Genomic DNA, 25,461 nt, shown 5'->3' with positions numbered 1-25,461 from the left:
TAAGTGCTAAGTCTGGGCAGAGGGAATATAATTTTAAAAAAATTATTTTTAATACACATGCTTTATGACTCACGTTGGGAGAGAAAAACCAGAGCAAAAGGGAAAAAGAAACTCTTTTTTTGAGTGGGAAGACTGGTCCTGACATATATTAGCTGCATGAGCAGGCAAGTCATCCCGGAGATGGGCAGCCATCATCAGAAGGAAAGGGACTTGCACACTGCCTTTGTCCCCTCTCCTGGGTCTGTCTCTCACCCTGGCTCTCACTCAAAAGCCGTGAAAGGTGACCCCCTGCCAGCCTCCACGAGGGAGAGAAGGGTGGTCTCTGTCCCTCCCCCACCCCAGCCTCTTCCCAAGCTCCTGACTGCCGCCTACGACAGAAGGGGACAGGTGTGATAAAAGGGGGAATCATCCCCCAGCTGGAGGGACTGCAGGCCCTTCCTCCCAGGCCCCCACCCCCAGCTCCGGGCCTCTGTGGGTGGGGAGCTGGAGCAGGCGGGCGGAAATCCAGGGGGAGAGGATATTCTGGGCCCCAGCTCGGGATGTGGCGGGAGAGGGACGGAGCGTGGGGGTGATAAATCCGGACCCTTTGTGGGGTGACAAAGGGGGGAGGGCTGAGGCCCATTAACGGGTCACAGTGTTCCACCCCCTCCTCCATCATTCCCCAAGCATTTATGAGGGCTCCTCTCTGCCTTTTCCCATGTCTGCTTTGCTTGTTTATTTCCTCTCCCCTCCCCACCCCCACCACCTCTCCTCTCCCCTAGGTCTGCTCTCTTCTCTCAGTGGCCCTCTTCTTCCCCAGAGGAGGAGATCTGAAGATGGAAGGGAGCCTTCACAGCCCCCCAGTTCACCCACCCTCTTTTTGCAGAGGAGGAAACGGGAGGGCAGCTGGATGGAGCAAGAGGCTGGAGAACGCCCGCCTCCACATTCTAGCTGTGTGACTCTGGGCAAGTCACCTCACCTGCCTGCCTCAGTTTCCTCAGCTGTAAAAAGGCAGACAGTAAGAGTGTCGGCCTCACAGGGTTGTTGTGAAGATCAGATAATATTTGTAAAGAGCTCAGCCGGGACCTGGCACACAGAAGGCCCCAAACAAATGCTTGCTCCCTTCTCATCACCCCTCTTTGTCCAAAGTAACACACAGATGGCACCAGAGTGTGAGCTGTCCATTGTGCCACGAGCCCTAATTGGGCTCATCATCCCACCTCAGGTGTTCTCCACATCCATCGCTTCTAGCTTTCAGCCCCATCTCCTCTGTCTGTCTCTCGTTCTCATTTCCTCTCATTCTCTCTTTCTCTCATTCTCTCTCTCACCTGCCTTTCCCCTTCTCTCTCCAACTCATTTTCAATCTCTCATTCTTTCTCTCTGAATCCTTTTCTCTCATTTTCTCTCATCCTCCCTCTCATTGTCTTTTTCCTTGTTCTCTCATTTCCTCTTTCTCATCCTCTCGTTCTGTCTCTCCTCTCTTCCTCTTTCCCTCTCATTGTTTCTTTTCTCATTCTCTGTCCTTTCTCCCCTGTCTCTCCTCTCTTCCTCTTTCCCTCTCATTGTTTCTTTTCTCATTCTCTGTCCTTTCTCCCCTGTCTCTCCTCTCTTCCTCTTTTCCTCTCTTATTGTTTCTTTTCTCATTCTGTCTTTCTCCCCTCTTTTCCCTAAGTCTCTCATTTTGTCTCTCCTCCTCTCTCGATCTCTCTCTCATTCCGTTTCTCTTCACTCCCCCCCCCTGCCCTTTTCCCTCTCTCTCGGTCCCTCCCCCCCTCAGTCTCAGTCTCTCACTTCAGCCTCTGCCCTCAGCTCATAAATAAGGCAGCCCCGCCCCCAGCCCCCTGGAGGAGATTTACATGTGATTGGAGTTTAATGGGGCCCAGCAGGCCCGCCAGCAGGTCGCCGGGGCAACCAAGCCTTTCTCCAGGTTTTCAACAGCCTGTGAGCGGCTGTCGGAGGCCAGTCCCAAGGCCAGCCCGGCCCCGCCGGCCCCTGGGGGGTCTCGGGGCCCCGGAGGCCGTGCCCAGCCCCGCCTCCGGCCAGGGGGAATTCCCTCCTTTTTGATCCCAGCCGGGACTCCCCACAAATACCCACAGCCACCCACAGATGATGCATCCATACATAGCGCCCGGCCAGAGGTGCCCCCCCTCCCCCGCCAGCAAGCCCACGGACACGGGGGCCAGGAAGCCACAAATACACGCGCGCGCGCGCCCGATCCGATCGAACACCCCGTGCAGGGTAAAAGCAGCCCCAGCCACAGAAACCTTCTCGCGCACAGCCACGGCCACGCGCAGCCACGGCCGTCAACGGGCGCCCCGAGCACACGCGCACCCCACCCGCGGTGGCCCGCGGACCCGCCGACGCGTTGGCCGCCCGCAGACACGCGGCCAGAGCCCGGCTGAGGGTGTGGGGGGCGGGTCCCCGCGGACACCCTTTTTCTCCTCCGTTCCCCCATCACTTCCTTCCCCTCCCCGCTCACTTTTCCGGAGTCTCGGGGGCGTCTCCGGGTCACCTCAGTCTCCCACCCCCACCTCCGGGCCAGGCGCCCTCGGCCTAGCTGGGGGGGAGGGGAGGAGGAGGTGTGTGGGGGGAGCAGCGGACTATTTTTATCTGAGCTTTTGTTCTCCAGACTTTTCCTGCTGAATAATGTATGAAACACCTTCCCAGCCGCCAGCCAGGGCGGGGCGTAGGGGAGAGGGAGAGCTGGGGGATCCGGGCCTCTGAGCGCTGAAGTGCCGGGGGTCGGCCTGGGGGCCGCTCCGGCTTAAAAATGCCCTTTCGGAGGTGGGATCTTCGGGCCCCGGACCTCCGCGCCCCACCCCAAACCTGCCCTCCCCTCCTTCCCTGCTATTTTCTGGGGCAAGTTACGGGCATGTATTGGGGGGGGTCTCTTCCAAGGGAAAGGTCTCCCTCCGCCCGGGAGCCGGCCGAGTCCTCCGAGCCCCCTCCCCCTCTTCGCAGCCCCTCTCTTCCAGGCACGGGGCCTCGGACTCTAATCCACAATCCGCCTCTCCCCTGAAGTGTGCTCTCCACAGTCATTAGCACATTCTTAGGTCCCGCCGAATCATCAAACCCCAGATCCGGAGCCAGAAGGGACCTGCCTCCGGAGCGCGGGCCTCGAGAGGCGGGGAACCCCGCAGCTTCCCCAATTCTACTGCCTTTTTTTTTTTTTTTTAAAATTAAACACTTGAGGAAATTGAGACACTGAGTCATTAAACGAATTACGAAATCCCGCCTCACTTATACAAGCTGTTGGGACCCAGAACAAGTAACTTTAACCTCAGTCTGTCTCCTTTGTAAAATGGGAATAATAATAGTATTTCATCTCCCCAGGGTTGTAGTGAGGATCAAGGGAGAAAATATGAAGCGTTTTGCAACCCTAGAGCTGTGTATAAATGCTAACTACCACCATTCTTCCTGTAGTAAGGAGGAAATAAGATACTTGTAAAGGGCTTAGCCTGGCAAGTAATAGGTGCTGTATCAATGCTTATTCTTCCACTGATTGTTCCTTTCTCCATCACCCCATTCCTTTTCTAGACCCGATTCTTCCAAAATTTCAGTTTTCTCCCTAGATGTAAGCGAAGGATAGGCAGGGGTATATGGGGTGGAAGAGAAACCCTTAATTCCCAGTCCCCTTCTGCGCCTTGGGCCCTGGAATGGAGGAAGGGGTACAGAAGTACCCTTCCTTCATCCCCTTTGTGTCCCTGGAGATCCCCAGCACTAGAGCGACTTTTGTTTAGCCTATTTCTTTATATATAATTTTATTTTTCCAAATACATGCAAAGGTTCCCTTGTGTTTCACACTTTTCTCCTGCTCCCTCCCCTCCCCCCCAAGACAGAAAGCAATGGGATACAGGTTAAAACGTGCAATTCCAGGGCCAAAGTCCCCGAGTTCAAATCCAGCTTCTGCCAGGTATTTATTTCCTGTGATCTTGGGAGAAATCACAAGTTTTCTGAGCCTTGCCCCTCTTTTACAAAACGAAATCACCCCTAAGAGCCCTTTCTGCTCTAACTCCGTCTTGAAAACTTCCCTGGAAGCAATGAAGGACCTAAGCCTGAGGAGTAAGCAGAGGAGCTTCCACTTCTGTCTGATTCATGGCTACCGCCCCATAATGCTGACTTTGAGGAGCTTCATCTGAGGGCGCTGACCTTCCCTCCTCTGTGTTTCAGAAAATGGGAAACCGAGGCAAAGTGGTCAGGGAACAATCCTAGAATGCGTGTGTATGAGATGCTTCCCCAGGGAGGAGGAAGGAGAAGGTCACCAGAATCTCAAAAAGAACAGCAGATTGTACCCTGTCCCTCCTCCAAATCCTAGGGCATGGACATGGAAATCGAATAGGTTGTAGAAGAGCTGTATGAGCCCTGGAATCAGGAGGACCAGAGTTCAAATCCACCCTCAGATATTCTTTAGCTACGGAACTCCAATTGTCTCCTAAAAAACACATACATGTTAAAAAGAAATATACCTTTCAAAGCTGAAAGAGAATTTGGATCTTGTAGACTCCATTTTACAGATGTTGAAACTGAGTCTCATAGAGGAAATTTACAGGTATTCCCTATCTCTGAGAATTCTGATTTTTGAAATCTCTTCAAATCCTTAGCCCAGCATGTAAAGCCCTCTCTATGGAAGATGACTCCTACCTGCCTCCCTAACCTTTTTTTTCCACATTGCTCCCCTTCACACAGTGGTTTCTGTTCAGATCACAATAGCTTCTTACTTTCTCTAGACTCCATGTCTTTGCATACTCTGTGTGGCTCCTCCCATGTAGAAGAGTCTCCCTTAGTATCAGTCAGTCAATCAATAAACATTTATTAAATCCCTACTGTATACAAGCCCTTCCCAGGAGCCCTAAACTCTGGAAATAACCCGAGACAGTCCCTGGCCCCGAGGAATTATGCCAAATAAAAGAGACAAAATGCAAATGAGTACATACAAACAAGATAAAGACAAGATAATTTAGAGATAATAAAGGCTAGAAGGTCCTAGAATTAAAAGAGATCCAGAAAGGATTCCTATAGCAAGAAGATAGGATTTTAGCTAGCTATAAGAGGCCTGGATTAAATAAAAGTTTCAAATGGCTTAAATTTTCAATGAATCTTTTGTTTTTGTATCACCTGCATTTCCCAGTGTATCCTAAACCCTTCCCCTCCCAGAAAGTTAAAAATCAAAAAAGAAAAAAAAGGTAATTTCAGCAAAACCACACACTACCTCCAGTCAGACCATAATCATTTGTTTACATATCTCCCAAACCCAACTGCTATACCCTGTGTTCCACACTCGTAGATCCCCCACTTCTCCTAGGAGCTGTTTTCTCATTTCCCAGGATTCAATTGTTTCAATCATTTCCTTGTTCTTTCCTTATTTGAGGTCCAGAGCCCCCTCAAATAGTGTTTCCTAGGTTTGTCTTTCTCCTTGTTTTCTTACTCCCCCAGATTCTTGGCCTTCTCTCCTCCCTGAAATGACTTTTTCTTACTTTCGATGCTTTTTTTAAGCTTCTGCTTTCCCTCCCAGAAGGTATTTGGGGATGTAGACAATTGGTGGTCGAATTTTCCTGTAAGGCTGTCCCCAGCAAGGAGCCCAGAAATTGTTCTTGCTCCCAGCTACTTCAATTGACTGATACCTGAAGATTCCCTTCCTGAAAATAAAGGCTCTTTCCTACAGGGCAGGGCCCAGGTGTGGGCACTGGGTGTAAGGGGAACCTCGGAATCAAAGTTCAGATGCAAAGCAGTTCTTCCCATGCTCCCCTTTGGCTGCTCTGACACTGCGGGTAATATCGCCTCTGGGGAGGGTTCCCAGCTCAATCTGCCCCCCTTTTCCCTCCTGCCCCCCCTGCAGAGCAGGGCCCTGGCCCAGTGTGGGGGAGGTGGCTGCGGGCACTGCCACTTGGCGACTTGTTCAGCACACACACTTCTGTCCCACCTCCATGGAGAGTTGTTAACCTGGGGTCCGAAAACATGGATTTTTTTTTTTAATGGTTAAGAAATGAGCGACGTGATCATTGCGTTTCCCCACTGGCTTCCCTCCTTATCCCAGCCATTTTCTTTGGTGATCGGGTGGTTGTCAGGAGCCCACAGCCCCGCAGCTCCTCCTGGTCCAGGGCCCAGAAAGGGCGCGGGCTCGGGAGCTCAGTCATTTAGGGGGCCCCAATGGTTTCCCCAGACCGAGGCGCCGAGGCTTTTCTCTTCCCCGTTCCCACAACAGTAGGAGTTGGAGCTGGCCCAGGGGCCGGGCCTTCAGGAGCTCACCCGGGCCCCAGCTGTCAGAAGCCTCTCCCTCTTGGCATCTGGTCAGCTCCCTTGTGACACCGAGGCTATCCTGATTTAACTTTTCCTGAGCTTTTCCAATCCAAGTGGCATTGGGCTGGCGTGGGGCTGCCTTTGAAAGCTCCTCTTCCCCATTCCTGCCTCCCCCGTGGCCTCCCCAGCTGTGAAAATGCCAGGCTTTGGGTGGGAAAATGGAGCTGAGAAAGTCTGAGTCAACTCATTCCAGAGCAAGCCTGAGCTTGTGCCCCTTCCCGGCCGGCCTCCCTGGGCCCCGAGCCCTTCAGGACCTCCCCCTCTCAGTCCCCACGTGGCCCAGCCGGAGGCCCGAGTTCACAGGGACTCCTAGGACTGAGGTGGCCCTGAACCCAGGTGTCCTGGGCGGAGACGCCCACGCCCTGCCACTGGGGAGCCTTCATCTCCTGGGTGAAGCAGCCCAGCCACTGGAGAGCTCCCGGGCTGGATCTGAGAGGGAGCTAAAGAAAGCTCTGTCAGGCTGTCCCTCATCCGGTGGAGGGGGGTTTTAATCGACTTTCTGGGAATCTCGACTTGACTGGGCCTGGGGAGACGAGGGAGAAGGGGCTGGGGGGGGGGAGGAGGGGGGAGCTCCCTGAGCGGGGTTTTCTCTGTCACACTGAGAGAGAAGGAAGCATTAGCCCCTAGGGAAGGGCTATCCCCGTGCAGGGGAAGGGCTGGGGGAGGCTGGCAGGCGCAGACAGGATGACCCCGAATCCTGTGTCTGGGCTGTGTGTGACTCAGAGGCAGATCTGGCCTCCCTCCCCAGAGACCTTTGCTCGTCCTTGGGTGGCCTGTGGGTCCCCACCCACCCAACCAGTTGCCCAATCAGTCCCTCCCAGACCAGCCTCTGTGTCTGGAGGGAGGGGGCAGGAGGAATCTGGCTTTGGTTAAATAAGGACAATAAAACAGCTCAGGGAAGCTGGGGGCCAGAGGCTGGGGGCACTGACTGTGTGGAGATGATCTGACAAGGGACTTATTTCCCAAGAAGGAGGAAACAGGGTGGACTTTGTTTGTAGGGTCCTTAGCCTGGTTTATTTCCTCCCAGAGGCCCTAGAGAGATAAGTCCTAGTTGGGAGGGGGGCTCTGAGAAGAATCCAGACCACACCCTGGCTTGGCGGAAGTTGGGGAAAAATCAGGGCCTTTCTAACCCAGGTCCCTACCTGCTGACTTCCAGTGCCTCCCCACAAGCCCTCTGGTCTCTTCCGGTGGTGGTCACAGGTTCCTCAAAGTCCCATCTCCCCATGCTGACCAGCAGCCTCCCTCCTCCCAGGGATCAGTGACCACCAAAGCCTTCTCCTGCCTCTCTATTTCCTAGCAGTCGGCACCACTCAGGCCCTTTCTCCCAGTCATCAGTGACCTCTCCGTCTCTTCCAGACCCAACTAGACCCAATGTGCCCCAGGTTCTAGACCTGAAATGGACCTGGGTCTGGACTTGGACATGACCTTGAGTTTAGGGGATAAGAAAGTCCTCCCAGCCTGGATCGCTGATCTTTCTAGTTCCACCTTTGGCAAATAGTGACTTCTCAGGCGCCTCCCATTGGGGAGGGTCAATGACCCCCCCTCAGTAATCAATGACTTTTAGACCCTTCTATCAACAAAGACCACTCAGGCTCCTCCCTCCAATGATATATGATGTTTTAGGCTCCTCCTACCAGAAACCATTGACTTCTCAGGACCCCCCCCTCCAGTGGTCAATGACCTCTCAGGACTCTCCCACCAGTGGTCAATGACCTCTCGGTTCTCCCCCCTCCCCGCCCCCATCTCTCAGGCTCTTTCCTGCAGATGTCTTTCAGGTCTCCCCTGACCACCAAATGCTTCCCTTTACATCAGCAGTTCCCCCCGGGCCTTTGCCTCCTGGGCTCACTCAGGACCTTTCCCACCAGTGAGCCCTTTCTCAGTGAGAGGTCACTCCCTAGTGATCAAGGAGCTCTCCGCTCACACTCCTCCTTTACCTGTCTCGCACCCTGTTTCCCTATTGACAGTTGTCAGGACTTTCCCAAGGCCCTTCCTTTCCTGAGCCAAGCCTTAGTTTCCCTTTCCCTTTTTCCAGGGAATGAACACAGGAATATGAGGAACTTCTGCTCAGAGTCTGGAGACCTGGGTCCCTCACATTTTACTTTCTTGCAAGCCAAAGGGGAGGACTGACCCTGTTTTTCTTGCTCTAGGAACTTGTTTGAACATCATCGGACAGGTGAAATTCCTAACTTCCTCTGTCAGCCTCAGTTACCTGTCCTGTGAAATGGGTCAGGGCTAAAAGTCCACAGTTAGCTGGCCAGCTTTTAGGGGGTCAGGGAGTAGATAGATCAGGGTAAAGATAACTGGTCATTTATTAGGGGAAAGTAGACTTGAGAAGGCAAGAGTGGAGCAATCAGACAGTGTTGGATTTGGAAGTCAGGGACATGGGGCCCCAACCCGTGTGACACTGGGTAAGCCATGCAACTAACTCTCTTTGCCTCCATTGACTCATCTATTAAAAGAAAATGGTCAGTTGGATTAGATGATGACCATAAGGTCCCTTGCAGCCCTCGTTGTAGGCTTCTTTCCATCAGGAAGCATTTAGTAAATGCCCCTTGTATACTACACTATTATAGGCCCCGTGCTAAATACTGGAAACAGAGACAAAAAGAACTTCCTTTCATTCTGAAGGCCAGACCCGGGTCTTTCTGCCCATTGGTTCTGGAGCAAAATCCTCCCCCCCACAGTTCCCAACAAAGCTCGTTTCTGAAGCCTCCGTAGCCAAAAGTCTGGTCTGGGAGAGCTCGTGGGCCCAGAGGAGCAGTGGCTGGAGGCCAGTCTTCTGAGGTGAGCCCTTTGTGGGGGAAGATGAAAGGGGCTGGGGCTAGACTCCTGGCTACCGACATGGTGACGTCAGAGTTTCTCTCCCAGAAGGGAGACTAACCCCATCATATATGAAGGGGAGGGTCAGCTTGGGGGGGGGGGGTGATTACCTCCTTCCCTCACAGCAGTGAGCATCTCAAGCTCCTGTGCTTTGGACTTCCCCTCCCTCACCCTCCATGACCTCAGTTTCCCCTCAGCTCCCCAATTTGGATTTTTTTTTTCCCTTTATCTCTGTGTCTAGACCAGGAGACGGGGAAACAGCTTTCCCAGTGAAACTGGAAACCGGTCCCCTTGACACAGAGTTAAATATAGGCGGGCTGAGGATTGAGTCTCACCATGAGCGGAGGGGGGGAATCTCTGTACACTAAAGCAGCTTCCTCACCTGTCCTCCTCACTCAGCATTGCCCTCCTCCCCCCAACCTTCATCCCTGGGGGCCCCCCTGCCCCTGAGAAATACCCACCCCACACCCAGCCCGGAGCAGCTGTTTCTTACTGGTGAATTATTTTCCCAGAAACATCTCTCTCCTCTATGTCACGCCAGTCACTCCTTACTCTGACTCCTGGCAAGGGGCAGAGCAACTCCCTTCCTATTCCCAAGGTATGACGGCGAATGTTTAGCTTTTCAACGGGACTATTTGAATTATCTCACCGCTCAGGCTGGCCCACAAGTCTACCCTTTCAGGAGAACCCAGAATACCCTCTCTCAGAATATCCTTCTCCCAGAAGACCCTGGGGCTGGACCACCCTCAGTAGCCTTGAATTCCACAGGGAGCATCCAGGAATAGAACCTTGCAAATAAGGATGGAAATTTACCAGCCTGACCCCAGGCCAGTGTTTCTGAGATTATTCCTTCCATCTTCCATCTTCCCTCCCCATTTCTTTGAAAAAGGAATTAGGGTTCTTTTTTTTTTTTTTTTTTAATCATAGACTCCTTCTGCAGTGTGGTGAAGCCTAGGGACCCCTTCCCAGAATATTGTCTTTAAATGCATTATGCCTAGTATTATAAAGGAAGCCAATTATATGGAAAGAGCCATTCCCGCTCTTACCCCTCCATCCAAGTTCTGGGATCCCCCTGAAATCTAACCAGGCATGGAGACCCCAAATTAAAAACTCAGAAGTCTACTGACTGTCAGACTAAGGGAGGACCTGAGAGGTGATGGGTCACTGGGAAGAGGGACCTGAGAAGTGGCTGCAAAACCGAAAGGAAATCTAGCCTGAGCCAGCCTGTGTAGACAACCATATATTTCTTTTCTGATCTGTTATGGGCCAGAACTTGAAACTAAAGTGCTAAGTCAGTGGAATTGTCAGAGACAATGGTTGTCTAGCAGGGTTCTTAACAGTTCTCTAGATCAGTACATGTACTTAGTACTTACTAGAGTTCCACAAGAGTCACACCTTTAAGAGACCATATATAAGCTGGGAGCCTCAGCCAGGATTCAGAACCAAGACTACAGAAGGCCTCTAAGACAGCTAACCAGGCCGCAGGAAAGGAGACAAGACTTGGAAAGAGCCAATAAAGGATTTGGACTTTAATTCTTGGCTGCATTTGGGGGGATTACTGAACTAAAACGAAGGCTGCTCCCAGAGACCCCAAGGAAACCCCAACAAGAGATTACATTTTAGAGAATATTCCACCGCTCTGCCTAATCGCTATTGATTATGGAAGAGACTCTTTCCTTTATATTGTATAGACCAGATAGCTCACGCACACTTAGCCACATTAAAATATAATTGGGAAATGTTGAACAAAATAGATATCAACACACTAGAACATACATAATGTTGTTCTAGGTCGATATGTGGCCTTTCAGATGGGCAGCCCACATCCCCTCACCCCCAATTTTTATTCCAGGGTACCTGTGTGACTCAGTGGATAGAACATCAGGAATACCCGGATTCAAATTTGACCTCAGCTTGCCTTATAACACTGGGCAAGTATGTCACTTAACCAATTTGCCTTAATCCACTGGACAAGGAAATGGCAACCCCCTCCAGTGTCTTTGCCAAGAACACCCACGGAACAGTATTAGCGTGCTCCCAGTCCTCCCGGTCACCCAAGATGGGACAGAACTGAATAACAACTTTTATTAGAGTTTGACATCACCTGGATAGATCTTACTTGGTTCTCAGCCAGCCAGTTAAGATCACAGTCCTTCTGTAACTCAGTTTTCTCCTCTGTAAAATGGGAATAGGAATGGCAGCTACCTCACAGGGATATGAGGTGAATTGTAAAGCATTTCCCAAAATCTGCGGGATTAAAGGAGGCTCAGGGGACTATCAGGAAGGGAATAGAGATAAACCCTGGACTCCAATCTTACTTTATGGCACCTCTCTGGAATTCTGTCCCAGTTCCCAGTTGAGGGAGTTATTAGTTAATTATGAACGTGCTCCTATAGTTCACATGCAAACCCAGTCCCAGAACACCTGCACGGGGAGGCACATCTGGAAAACACCCAGGGTTCCCCGAGTGTGAAGTTATTTGTCTCGGTCTAAGTAAATTCTTCCTCAGCAGAGCCAGACCCCAGCCTCCCGGAGGCAGGGAAATGGGATTAGGATTCTAGAGGGGGGCCAATTTCCCACCCGCAGAGAGTCTGGCCCAGACTTCCCCTCTTTAGGTCGAATACTCCTCGTCCTCCTCAGGTGGGCGGGAGGCCGGTCTGGGAGGATGGAAACCCCTCCTCCATTCCCCACTCCTTTATCCCCCTCCCCCCCCTTCCATCCTCAGTACAGGGCAGCCCCCAGGGAGGCCCGGGGTCAGGTGTTTGCATTACAGAGCTGGAGGAGGCCAGTCTGGCCCCACGCCCGCCTGGTCATTTTCACCCCTAGCCTCCGGAGACAGCAGGGCTCCCAGGCCCCGGGGGACTGCATTTCCTCCATTCCGAGGACCGGATCTCCAGATCTCCCGGACTCCAGGACGCCAGGGGCGCACCTTGCCCTAAGGTCCCTTTCTCTGTTAAGGATCACCCTCTTATCGTTTCAGCCATCACCGAAGGGGCAAGGAAAAGACCCTGGGGGAGGGGGAAGCGGGGGCGGAGGGACGTTATCTCCCAAGAGTAGCTCAAGGGCTTAGCTCTGTCATCACGCAGATTCTGGCTCCGGGAGCTCTTAAGATTTGATGACCCTGCCCTGCTTTTCAGCCCTGGACTTTTCTTGGGCAGGATAAAGCGGCTAACCGGGCTGAGGTCATCGGGGAGACGGCAGGCGCTGTGCTGTGTGTGTGCAGGGCTGGCGCGGACTCTAAAGATAAAGAGTTCGGAGCCTGATTTATTGACTTTGGCCAAACCACTGTTTTATAGCTCATTTTTCCTTCCGCCCTGGGAAAGGTGAGGTGAGTCATCCTGGAAGCCCAAGGCAAGGCGAGTTCCAATCCCCTTCCCTCTCCGGACTTGGGACCGAACAGCCGGCAGTGAAGCCGTGGAAATGGATCAAGGGTGCCGGGCCCAGCCCAGCCTCCGGTTAGGCTCGGGGACTTTTAAAGCAGGAAGTTACTTTAGGAATAAAGATAGACTCCCGTCCCTTCTCTTTCAAAGAGATGCAAAATCCCGGTTTATTTCCCACCCTTTACTCCCACAGCAAAGCTTCCGCCCCCTTCCCCCCCTTATCCCCCCGGGAAGGGAGCGAGTGGAGCAAGGGGCCCTCTTCTACTCCAATCCCACTCTTTCTGGAGGCGGGCAGGGGGCGGGGCAAGGAAAAGGTGGCGGGAAGAAGCTAGCCAGGCGATCCCAGGAAGTTCCTTCCCGTTCTCCCTTTGTCACGGATCTCCCCCCACCCCCCAAGCCCCAAGCCAGGGCCGTTTCGGCCACTGGAACCGAGGCGGACCCGACAAGACTCAGACCCCTCCCCCTCCAGCTACAGGTTGCTCGCTGGGGGGTCAGCGGCGGCAGCTACAAAAACAAGGGACTTTGCAAAGTTTCCAAGAAGGCATTTATATATAAAAACCATTGACACTAAGAACAAGTCACAATTCGACAACACGGGAACTCCAGCCTGTGGAGATAAATAAGTCTCGTCTGCCTGACACTCGGGCGTCCCATAAAACGGAACGAACTGGACAAGGGGCTTCCCTCGACAGAGGGCGGGCCTGGGGCTTTGGGGCAACCCTCGCTCCCCGGCAAAGTCCGAGCAAGGGAGGCTTGCGGCGGCTCACCACGGCCTCCAGACCGGCTCGCATCTGTCCTCGGCAGGGCTCCCCGCCCGCGGCCCGCTGCCTCCCAGCGAGGTGAGGCCGTGCACCGGGGAGCTGGAGGAGCCGCCGGCTGCGGGGGGAGGGGCGGCCGGACCTCCCCCGGCCGCCGCAGCCCCGGGGTAAGTCGGGAGCAGCGAGCCCGGGGCGGGCCCGAAGGCGGGGTTCGGGATCAGGAAAGCTACGGCCTGGCCGTCGTGGGCCGGCACCAGGTGGAAGCCGCCGTATACTTTGGGCGACAAGGCTCCGGCCGGGCTCATCTTGCACTGGGCAGAAGCGGTGGCCGCCGTCCCGGGCAGCTGAACGTGCAGCGGTTGAGACAGATGCGAGGGCTGGACGAGTCCGGGCGGCGTGTATCGTACGGGTCCGAGCTGGTTGAGGCAGGCGGCGAGGTGGCTCAGGAGGCGAGAGCGCACGTCCGAAGTGACCCCGTCGCAGGACGACAGGAAGCGGGTCACCTCGTTCATGCATTCATTGAAGCCGGCGCGGTATTTGCCCAGGACGCTCGGGTCACCGCTGAGGGCAGCTGGGGAGAGAGAAGGTAGTCGAGATTAGGGGGGTGCTCGCGGCGGGCCGCAGGGCTGAGTCACCCCCACTTCCCACACTGGAACCCGCCCCCGCGCGTCCACAACAAGGCTCACCTGTCACTTGGACTCTCTGCAGGCTCCGCAGATGCTTGACGGTCATCTCCAGGATGTCGGCCTTCTCCAGCTTCGAGTGGCGGGAGCTCTGGGGAACAGAGATGTATGCAGATGAGACCGCGCTCCAGCCAGCGCAGGGCCAGCAGCCATCCCAAGTCGCCTCCTTCCCCCTCCCCCATCCCGTCTCGCGCCTTCTCACTTACATCTTTCTTGAGGGCGTCCAGGATCAGGGTCTTGAGCTGGCCCAAACTCTCATTGATCCGCGCCCGTCGCCGCTTCTCCATGATGGGCTTGGACGACTGCAGGGTAAAAGGAAAAAGGCTGCATCAGTCCGCTGCCGGTTCGGGGCTGGACATCGTTATCTCGCCCCCTCCTAGCCCCGGAATCCCGCGGGTGACCTCCACCCTCCGGACCAGAACAGCCCAGCCCTTACCTTGCGATGCTCGCTCGCGCTCTTGGGTTTGTCCGGGGTCTGGCTGGCGCTGGCCGGCGCTCCGGCCAGAGGAGAGGCCCTCGGCTTCTCCAGGGTGTCCGCCGGCATCGTAACCCAAGGGGCTTTTTGGCTGGCTTCCGCCCGAGGTCTCCGAACACACCTAGAGCCTGCTGGCTGCGGGCTGAGGACGCCCCGGGTCCCGATCGCCAGCGAAGGCGGCTTGAAACTTGCAGCGGTCACAGAGGAAAGCAGGGCAGACCCAGCTGCAGGCTGGCTGAGGGGCGAGAGGGTGCCAAGTCCCTGTCCTAGTCTCTGGGCCGGCTGGGCTCCGTGCGTGCCAATCTCGGCGCGCTTCAGCCGTCTGGCGTGTGTCCTCCCGGTCGCCTCCCTTCCCGCCCTAGGGCCCGAGCAGTGTACTGTCCGATCCGTGCCGCGCTCTGCCGCGCTGCGCCCGCTCCCGCCGCCGCCGCCTCTATTTATGCCCGCGCCGCCACCGCCGCCACCCATTCGTGTGAAACCCGCTCTGCATTCTTTCCCACACTCGCGCCAGCCAATGGGCGGCCCGCCTCGCCTCCCGGGAGCCCCAGGCTGGCTCGCGATTGGCCGCCGCCCCCGCGAGCTGTCAGTCACGCGCTGGCCTCCCTCCCTCCCCCCTTGCTGCCGGAGGTCGGGGACAGCGGACAAAAGGAAGGGCCCGGGGCGCTGGAGGCAGGCGGCCGCCTCCCTGGGATGGTGCACGGGGGAGGGAGGAAGAGAGGGAGGGGCAGCGGTTCCCCGACGCGCCGCTCCCTCCCTCTCTCTCCTTCCCTTTCCCACCTACTACCCACCCACCCTGCCTGCCCGCCCGCCTGCCTGCGTGCGGCTCGCCTGGCGGGTGCGCCTGCTGGACCCACCGCCCGAGGGCCGGGCGCGGGGCCAGGGAGAGAGCTGCTTGGCTGCCTGTTTTCTTGTCCCGAGAGGCCTGGGCGGGGAGGGCTCCCAGATCTGGCCAGCCCAGCTCGCCCTCGGCGCCTGGCACCGGCACAGGCTCTGGAAAGGCTGGGAAGGGCATGTTCTCGGTGGGCACGCCAAGGTTTCCCCAGAGGGGCCACTCGGCTCTCCCACCCCGTGCCAATCTCTTCCTACAACACCACCCGCCCCAGCTTTGTTTTAATGTCTTCATCTCCCAGCTAAGGCCCGTGGGCACAAAGTAGACACTCAATATACTCTTATTGATTGATTGGCTAGGGAGTGGGGGCGGGGAGTGTCCCTTTCCCCGCTTCTGGCCTGTAACCTCAGAATAATCTTTGACAATAACCCGCGGGCTTTCCACCTCCAGTCTGAACACTTTCCCGCCAGGCTCAGCTGGACCTCCCCGTACGAGACGTCTCGTTCTCCCACCTCCTCCCCCACCCTCGTTCGGGGCTCATCCTCTACAGTTCCAGGACTATGGCCGCAGCCCAGGTGCTTCTCAGCCGTCCATCCCCCACCGCCAACGCACGGGCCGCAGGGAGTCACGGTCCTCAGACAGGCCCAGTCACTCCTTCCGCCAGATTCTAGCCGGCTCTTAGTCCATTAATTATCACTTAAATCCCAACTCCTCAACCTGCTTTTCAGCTCATTCATTTATTAAGCCGGGGCGGGGTGGGGGCAGTCCTAGACTAGGAGCAGCCCGAGAAGGAAAGACACAAAAATGACTGTCCCTGTTCTGGGAATCTTAAGAGTCTGGTTAGGGGAAGGATGACGAGGCGGGGGAGGCGGAAAGCACCCCCAAGTTTTAGGAAGGGGAGAGGAGGAGGGAGAGGTCACCCACAGCCTGAAGTAGCCTTCATTCATTCAACAAATGTTTAAACTTGATGCTAAGCCCAGCAGAGAGACAAGCTCAGTATTGTGGGAGCTCAGTAGCTTCAACCCAGCAACTGTGAGGGCCTTCAATTTGGAATCCAGACAATTTCCCATCCTGGTCTCACCACTCATTCATTAGCAAGTGAGGGTGTCAGTCTGAGTCCCAATTTCTCCCCGTATAAAAAAATGTGAAGAATAATTGTAGGTTTATGAGAATAAAAAGTGGCCAAGGATGTGAGGCGTTTGAACTACACTATTATTACTTAGTAGGGGGCCTTGCAAACAGTAAGTTGCCTCATAAACATTCAACGAGTGACTGGATCTAATTCTCCCTGGAGAATAAGTAGCCTAATAGAGAGGGTGTTTTGGAACCAGGAAGTGTTCCACCTCTATACCTTAAACATTAAATAGCTGCCTGAACCTGGGGGAGTCGGGGAACTTCTCTGAGCCCACCTGAATGTCCCCGCAGGAATGGATCACATGAGTAAAGCACTTGGGATGGAGTCAGACCTCCTTCTATACTCCTTCAGGGCAGGGCCTGTCTTGATTTTGTATTAGAATATCTTGGCCTGACACTGAGCAGGTACTTAATTATTGATGGACTGTCTAATTTCTAACCTTGGCTGGCCCATCATTCAAAGCCAGGCCCAAGATTCCAACCCGGAAACGTTCTTGGATCATTCATTAATGGTGAGGGGGGTGAATACTCTAATAGAAACCAGACTGTTCTGCTTGCTTTTGTCTTCCCAACTAGCTAAGCCCCTCCCGGGTTGGGAACCCCATCTTTTTGATGGATTTATTTTTTTTTTAAATGCTGGGGGTTTTTGGACCCTAGAAATCAGGGAGAACTGGGTCTGACCCTTCCCTGACACTTAGCTCAGAGACTTTTGGAGTGGAGTTACTAATTTCTGAGTCTCAGTTTTTTCATCCCCAAAGTGGGGGTAATATCGGAGTACCTGTTTCCTAACTTCTTGGGGTAAGATTCATATTCTAAATGTAAACTCTGAAATGCGACATAAAGACCGATTGTTCTCCTGGTATGATTATTACCGATATTGTGACCTTGTGGCCGATGCGTACTGCGCATCCTCCGGGCCTGGCACGCAGGGCTAGCCTTGAGAGGAAGCCGAGTGCGTGGGCCGGCCAAGGTAACCAAGCCCCAGGTCCCCAGGAGCCCGGCGCGGCTCAAGCCTCCTCCAGCTGTGGCCACAGCAGCTCAGGCACGCGAAGCGGCTGCGCCTAGCCCACGCGGGTAACCCAATGGGCGCGCGCGGAGCTGGGCGGGCCCACTCTGATTGGCTGGCTGGAGCAGGAGCTGTCAATCAGCCGGCGGGTTTGAGGTCGGGCCGAGGAGCGCGGGGGCGGGCGCGACGCGCGCTCGGCCCCCGCCCCCGCCCGGCTCCCAGTCCCCGGGAGCACGTGCCAAGGCGCCCCGGGCCCCGCGCGCAGCCGAGCAGCCGCGCGTCCCGCCCCAGTCCGCCCCGCCCGGGTCCGGCCTCGGGGAGGGAGGCCGGCGAGCCGAGCCTGGGAAAACTCCGCCCCACCTTCCCGGCCTCCAGAGGGCCCCCCCCTCCACCCCCTGCCCCCGCCTCTGCCGGGGAAGCTGGCCGGCCGGCGAGGTCCCGAGAGAGGGGAGCCCTAGCTGGGGCCGCAGCTGCCGCCGCCTCTGGGAGCTCACCCCTGGGAGCCATCACCCTTGGCTCGGGGAGCCCCTTGCCCTGCATATCACCCTAGAGCTGACCCACAGTGGGGAGGTGGTGTGCTGTGTGGGACTCCCAGTCCCCCTAGCGCTTGGCGACAGACTTTTTAAACTCTGGCCGAATCCCCTCAAATCCCCCAAAATGGGGGAGACGCCCATCTAAAGGTGGTCCCTCCTCCCATGGGGAAGACTGCCTAGCTCCTGCCCTAGGAAGAGCTCATACATAAAAAACACTCCTACATCTTGGAGAGACCCTGATCTGAGGGAGGGGGCCTTGGTTATCCCTGAGAACCTCCCCCTCATGGGAAAGACTACTCCTGCCCTAGAAGGAGATTCCCCATTTAAAGGTGGCCTCTGACACCCCAGAAGGCACTATCCCTCTGATGGGAAAAACTGGCTCCTGCCCTAGGAGACCTCAACTAAAGGCATTCCTATACTCTGGAGAGAGCCTGATCTGAGGGAGGCAGGGAGGGGCTTAGTTATCCCTGAGAATCTCCCCCTCATGGGAAAGACTACTCCTGCCCTAGAAGGAGATTCCCCATTTAAAGGTGGCCTCTGAGACCCCAGAAGGCACCAGCCATCACTCTGATGGGGAAGACTGCTTGGCTCCTGCCCTAGGAGACCTCAACTAAAGGCGCTCCTATACCCTAGGGAACCCCCTGATCCGAGGGGGAGACCACCGCTAAAGGTTCACTCCTGTGCAGAAGAGGGAGCTTTGGCTCCTGTCCGGTCTCTGCTGGGGGAGAGCCCCCATCTGAGGGGATACCCATTCCCGCCTCCCCCGAGCTAAGGGAGCCCCACCGAGCTAAGGGAGCCCCACAGCCCTTCCCGTCGCAGAATCATGTTCTCAGAACGACCTAGTTCAGCCCCTCGTATCACAAAGAAGGAAACTGAGGTCCAGAGAGGAGGGGGGCGCCGCATGGGGACAGTATGCTCCCACACTGGGAAGCACCAGTGCCAACTTGGTGGAGGGGCGCGATGTTTGAAAGGCGCCTCCGGCCCCGCCCAAGCCTCATTCAGGCTGAAGTTTCTCTCCTTTCTGGGGAGTTTCCTGGGAGCAGCTGGAAGTGTTCTGGACCTCCTGCTGCGGTCTGGGACCCGGGCCAGTGGCTGCCCACAGCCTGAGGGTCCCAGAAAGCAGCGCAGCAGTGCCACCGCCTGGTCACTCTGGGTACTGCGGCAGATGCACTTCTGAAGAACCAGAGCCAAAGGGTCGACGGGTATTCATTTCCTAGCCCTTTCTAAAAAGCTTTTTGAGAGGGGGTGGCGAAATGGTCACCGGGAAGGGCTCTATTAACTAAAATTAGATTCGATTTCTTAATTTCTTTAGATTTAGGTCAGGTCTCCTGAGTGACCTAAAAGGTCACTTGTCCAGAAAACAAATCACATTAATAAAAATAATAGTAGTGTTTGTATAGCATTTTTGAGTGCCCAAGACATTTATTTTTAAATAAATTTATTTACTTTTAACATTGTTTTTAAATTGAGTTCTAGATTATCTTTTTTTCCGACCCCTTCTCTATCAGCTGAAAAGTCTAGCAAATGATAGCAATTCTGTTGAGGTCTAGCTTTGGGATACCTAAATGAAATTAGGGTTAAGGTCTAATGGCAGGTTTGGGGTACAGATTCGGCGCAAGGGGGTCTAGGAGCGGCGCGAGTTCCCAATAAAAGCATTTATTGGCCCAGAGAGCTAGATTGATAAAAGAGGTATATTATTGGATAAGCAAAGTTAAAGTATAGGCGAAGCTAGAGATAAGGAGGGCACTGGACAGAGGGTCCAGTGGACAGAGGGTCCTCACATGGTAGCCATGTTTGGAATCTCTGCCAAGAGGGGTTCCCAGCGGGGCCTTTTTATAATAGGAGACTTAGCTCGAGGGGCTTTCAGGTGTAGCCCCAAAGTTGGCTCATATCCGGGTAGGGCTGGGAACAGGTCAGATCTTCTATTGGAATTCAAAGGGACCAGGATTTGTGAGTTAAAGGGCAATTTACATTATTAACTAGGAGAGGGTGGGAATCTAGAAAGGAATCTTTCCCGCATCAATTCTCCATGTGGAATCATGCAAAACATGTTTTCCTATTAGCTGTATGGAAAAAAGAAAGAAAGCCAGAAAATGATAGTTCAAGTTGCACTCAGAGTTCATCAGATCTCTCTGGAGAGAGCACTTCTACATAGTGAGTCCTTTGGACCATCGTATTCATCAAAGTAGCCAAGTCTTTCACTGTTGGGCCCTCCTGGTTCTTCTCTTTATAACTTTGCACCAGTTCATATTCCCAGATTTCTTTGAAGTCACCTTCACCTGCCTCCCCAACTCCCCTCATTTCTCAAAGCACCATAGTATTCCTTTACAATCATATACCACAACTTGTCCAGCCATTCCCCAGTTGGTGATACCCTTGATTTCCAATTCTTCGTCATGACAAAAAAAAGCTGCTATTAATATTTTTGCACATAAGGGTCCTCTCCTTTTTTTCTTTGAGTTGGTTTTCTCAGCAGCAGCTGAGGACGTTTATCCCCCTCACCCAGGGCTAGGAAGTTTCTTTATTTGAAGGCCCACAAAACAAAGTTTTTGTTTTTACTATAGTCCGGCCCCTCCAACAGTCTGAGGGACAGTGAACTGACCCCTTATTTAAAAAGTTTGAGGACCCCTGGTCCTTTGGGTGGCGTTTCTAATTGTTCTCCAGAACGTTTGGACCGATTCACAACTCCACCAATATTGTATTAGCGTACCTATCTTTCCCGATCCCCTCCAGTATTTGTCATTTCTGCTAGATAGAAGGCGGTACTTCAGAATTGTTTTAATTTTCATTTCTTTAATCCATAGTGAGGGAAGCTAGGTGACACAGTGGATAAAATACCAGGCCTGGAGTCCGGAAGAACTGAGTTCAAATCTGGTATCAGACACTTCCTAAGCTGTATGTCCCTTAATTGCTGTCTGCCACGGTTTCCTCATCTGTAAAATGAGCTGGAGAAGGAAATGGCCAACCAAGCCAATATCTTTGCCAAGAAAACGTCAAATGGGGTTACACAGAATCAGAAGCACTAAGCAACAACAATCAATAGCGACTTAGGGCATTGTCAGATATGACTATAGATAACTTTGTTTTCTCTCTTTTTCTTTTTGTGAGGTAATTGTGGTTAAGTGACTTGCCTGTGGTCACCCAGCTAGTCAGTGTATAGTTTTTCTTCTGAAAACATCTCTATAAGCACTTTAAACACATTATCTCACTTAATTCGGGGAAGTAGGTGCTATTGTTGTTAGTATCTCCATTTTACAGATGAGCAAACTGAGGCTGAAAAAACCGAAAAGATGTGTCCACAGTTGAATTCCCATTTCGCCCCAATTCCAAGATTCCAAGTTCACTGAAGTCCTCTAGCTGACCCCATTAATTCCTTGGAGACCTTTTCTTCCCAGGCATTTCCAAAGAATTCTTTCAAACCTCAACCAGCCATTAACCCATTCCCTCCAAACACACATTTTGTTTTGGTCTTGGCCGGAGCTATTATCTTCCCCAATCGCCCCAAGGGTCCTAGCTCGGGAGACCAGCCCCACCATATCCCTCTTCTGCTCCTCTCCCATTGTCCCAGGAGGGTGAGGTTCTGTCTGGGGGCCGAATACTCCTTGAGGCCTTTCCTGCCCTTGGCCCAGCCCTTAGTTATCAGCATTTTCTCCCTTTTCACATTTTTATTGTCCTGAGAACTTGAGTACCTGTTGTATCCCACGGTAGAAAGTGGAAGGCAGGCTAGTCTTTCTGGCCCCAGCCTTCCTTTCCCTATGGATTCAGGTCCATAATAAAAAGAGCAAAGAGCTCGAGGTCAGGAAGATGCACATTGAAATTCTGCTTCTGATCCATTCCTGTGACAATGGCTGAGTCACATCTCAATCTCTCAGTCTGATGAAAGACTGAGACAGGAATTCAAATCTAACTTCCGACTATATATGGGACCCTGGATGAATCTTTTCATTTTTCTTAGCCTCAGTTTCCCCATCTGTAAAACAGGTAAAATAACAACAACAACAGCACCTACCTCTCACCATTAAGTGAGATAACATATTTAAAGCTCTAGATAGATGTTTTCCTCATCCAAAACCCAAAAGCGAGAGAGAAGGGGCTACCTTGGCTCCATTCTAATAGGATCAAATGACGTTTTGTTGTTCAGTCCTGTCTGATCCCATGTGGGGTTTTCTTTTCTTTCTTTCTTTTTTTTTTTTTTTAACTTTCAATAACATTTTATTTTTCCAGATACATGTAAAGATAGTTTTCAACATTCATTTTTCTAAAACTTTGTGTTCCAAATTTTTCTCCCTCCCTTACCTCCCTTCTCCTCAAGAAGCTAGCGATCTGATATAGGTTAAACATGGGCAGTTCTTTTAAACATATTTCCATATTTGTCATTCTGTGCAAGAAAAATCAGACTAAAAGGGGAAAAAGCCCGAGAAAGAAAAAGCAAACAAACAAACAAAAAAAGGATGAAAATACTCTGCTTCCATCCATGTCCGATCTCCATAGTTCTCTCTCTGGATGCAGATGGCATTTTCCATCCCAAGTCTATTGGAATTGCTTTGAATCATCTCTTTGTTGAGAAGAGCCAAGTCATTTGGGGTTTTCTTGGCAAAGATAGTGGAGCGCTTGCTATTTCCTTTATCCTTTACAGATGAGAAAACTGAGTCAGTTAGAAGTTAAGGGATTTGCTTAGGCTCACACAGCTAGAGAGTGTTGGGAGGTTGGATTTGAACTCAAGTCCTCTTGGCACTTTGTCATCCCGCAGCCTAAAAGAAATACAGCATGTTAAAGGTTTTGCAGACCTTAATGGTCAATTATCATTATTCCTAAAACTCATAGCTGACCAGTTACTCCCTTGCTCATTAAGGTTCTGTAACTCCCTAGTACTCCCAGGGTAAAATACAAACTATTCTGCTGGGAATTGGAAGGCATTCTTATCTGTCTGCAACCTCAGTTTCTGACCCTCTTATTCCTCTTACCCATTCTCCCTTCCATTCAGTGACTTCCTTGTGTCAAAAGACTCACTATTCCTGGCCTTTGCCTAAACTGACCCCCAGGCCTGGAAAATGCCTCTTTTTTTCTTCTCCAATTCTTGGATTCCATTATTCCAGTTAGGGCTCTATTGCCCTTCCAGGATCCTCCCTTTCCATCCACCAATCAGTCCTTTGCTTTCAGAACAAAAGCTACCTTGCAGTTACTTTGTTTTTATTCAGTATTACCTTGTATCCCAAAGCCCTCCTCTTCTGCTCCTCCATAGCACTACCTTACAGTATCTTTCCCCTTCTCCATCCCTCATTCCACATGGTATCTCTCCTCTCACCCCACCATGCCTCATGGTGTCTTTCTTCTTATAGCTAAGTAATTCTTTTAGGATGTTAAATTCTTTATAGATTTAGCCTGAGATCAAACAACAGATCATAGAAACAATAATTCCATCCAAGAGAATGACAATAATAAGATGACATAATTAAAAACTTATGAGATGCAGCCAAAAGCATTTCTCAGGAGAAATCTTTTATCTTTAGATTCTTACATGAATAAACTTGAAAAAAAGAAGATCAATGAATTGGGCATGCAACTAAAAATAAAGAAAAAGAGCAATTTTAAACCTTTTGATTAAATCCCAAATTAGAAATTCTGAAGATCAAAGGAGAGATTAATAAAACTGAAAATAAGAAAACTATTGGACTAATAAACAAAGAGTTGGTTTTATGAAAAAAAACTAACAAAATAGATAAACCTTTGGTTAATTTGATTAGAAAAAGGAAAGAAGAAAACCAAATTATCAGTATCAGAAATGAAAAGGGTGAACTTAATATCAATGAAGAGGAAATTAAAGCAACAATTAGGAGCTACTTTGCCCAATTGTATGCTAATAAATCTAATAATCTAAGTGAAATGGATGAGTACATAGAAAAATATAGATTGTTCAGATTAAGAGATGAGGAAATAAATGGCTTAAATAGTCCCATTTTAGAAAAGAAATTGTACAAACCATTAAAAAACTCCTTACCAAAAAAATCTCCAAAGCCAGAGGGATTTACAAGTGATTTCTACCAAACATTTAAAGAATAGTTAATTCCAATACTATATAAACTATTTGGAAAAATAGGGGAAATAGGAGTCCTATCAAATTCCTTTTATGACATAGATATGGTACTGATATCTAATCGAGGAAGAACAAAAACAGAAAATTATAATCCAATTTCCCTCATGAATATTGATGCGAAAATATTAAATAAAATATTAGCATAGATTTAGCCTGCTAGATAAGGGCATACTCCAACCTTCCTTGTGGGGTGTTTCTTCATTTCTCCTGGCTAATTGTGCGTTCCACTAGGCAACTTGTCTTTTCCATTATTAATTATTTAAATCCCTTTTCTTGCTAAGTGCTCTCCCTACTTTATTTCATAATTAACACTCTTGGTATCTGTTCTTTTTGTCTATAACCTCTTCTCCTAAATATACCTACCTTTTGCCAAAGAGAATGACCATTGTGAGTTCTTCACATGATCAAACCTCAACATTTGGTGTTTAAGATCTCATTATGTGGTGTCAAATCTCAAATACATTACTGGGACCCAAGAATTGCTCTCCTAAATCACTTTATATAGATTGTCAATGAATCCTGTGGTAGAACAGGAATAAGAGGCCAGGGCATGACCAGACATGAAGAGCTCATCTTTGCATCATTTCTGAAGGGAGGAGATCTAGGGCCCATGAGGCTTTTTCTTGTCCTTATTATTATAGGATAGTTTATTTCTATTCTTCTCCCTTGAATTAAGTCTTCCAGTGGTCAGGATTGTTAAACATAAGGGTTCTTATCCTTTTGTGTGTGTTCTGGACTCTTTAAAGGTAACTCTGTGGCATCCTTGTTATAAAAATGTGCCTGGCACATCGTAAGTACTCAATAAATGTTTATTGATTGATTGGTGTTTTTAAATAATTAAAGGAAATGCTTATTGTTCCATTGACTATTCATTATGAAACTAGACTTCTTGGACGGTTGTCTGTGCCCTAGGATGGGTGTGTCTATAAGAGGGCAATAAATACTATCCTCCAAGATAACCATCCAGTGGTTCACATCTGGGCACCTCTATCTCCCACCTTCTCCTTCCAGGGCTCTATTTGGCTGGGAAGGGAAGTATCTGTTTCCTCTCTTCAGACTTTCCTTCCTGTTGGAATTGGAATGGTGTCTGAAGTCTATGGAATAAAAGCTTTCAATGCTGTAAACCCTTCTGCCTGATGTGAGGTATTATTTTGGTAATGATCAGGGAAGGCTAGTGACTATTTAACAATTATCCTCCAGGAAAAACAAAAACAAAAACATTTTTATCCATAGACTTTTAAATTTAATTTGTATTAATTCCATTTTCCCACTGTTTTCATTGGCATAAAAAAAACAACATCAAGACAACAAACTAAGATCTGATTTGTAGATTTCCGAGATGCAAATGTTCACATTGGACATTTAACAACTGGCTCCCCCATCAGGGCACCATACTGCTCACCTCAGGGGAGAAGTCTAGGGAATAAAGAGACACTCCACTTTTCAATTTCTTGCCCATGCCGCTGAGATCCT

General features: G+C 51.3%; 1 protein-coding gene across 1 annotated transcript; it reads right to left on the bottom strand.

The window, feature by feature from the left end:
* Positions 1 to 13,003: 13,003 nt before the first annotated feature.
* Positions 13,004 to 14,805, bottom strand: HES4 (hes family bHLH transcription factor 4). Its single transcript, XM_051988871.1, has 4 exons — positions 14,354 to 14,805; positions 14,124 to 14,219; positions 13,921 to 14,008; positions 13,004 to 13,805 (listed from the first exon to the last, which is right to left on the bottom strand). Exons 1-4 carry the CDS (start codon positions 14,459 to 14,461, stop codon positions 13,240 to 13,242), a joined length of 858 nt encoding a protein of 285 aa, XP_051844831.1. The 5' UTR covers positions 14,462 to 14,805; the 3' UTR covers positions 13,004 to 13,239.
* Positions 14,806 to 25,461: the final 10,656 nt, after the last annotated feature.

Source organism: Antechinus flavipes, chromosome 3, assembly GCF_016432865.1.
Source record: "Antechinus flavipes isolate AdamAnt ecotype Samford, QLD, Australia chromosome 3, AdamAnt_v2, whole genome shotgun sequence".
Taxonomy (NCBI): domain Eukaryota; kingdom Metazoa; phylum Chordata; class Mammalia; order Dasyuromorphia; family Dasyuridae; genus Antechinus; species Antechinus flavipes.
This window is presented reverse-complemented; position numbering and strand designations above follow the sequence as displayed.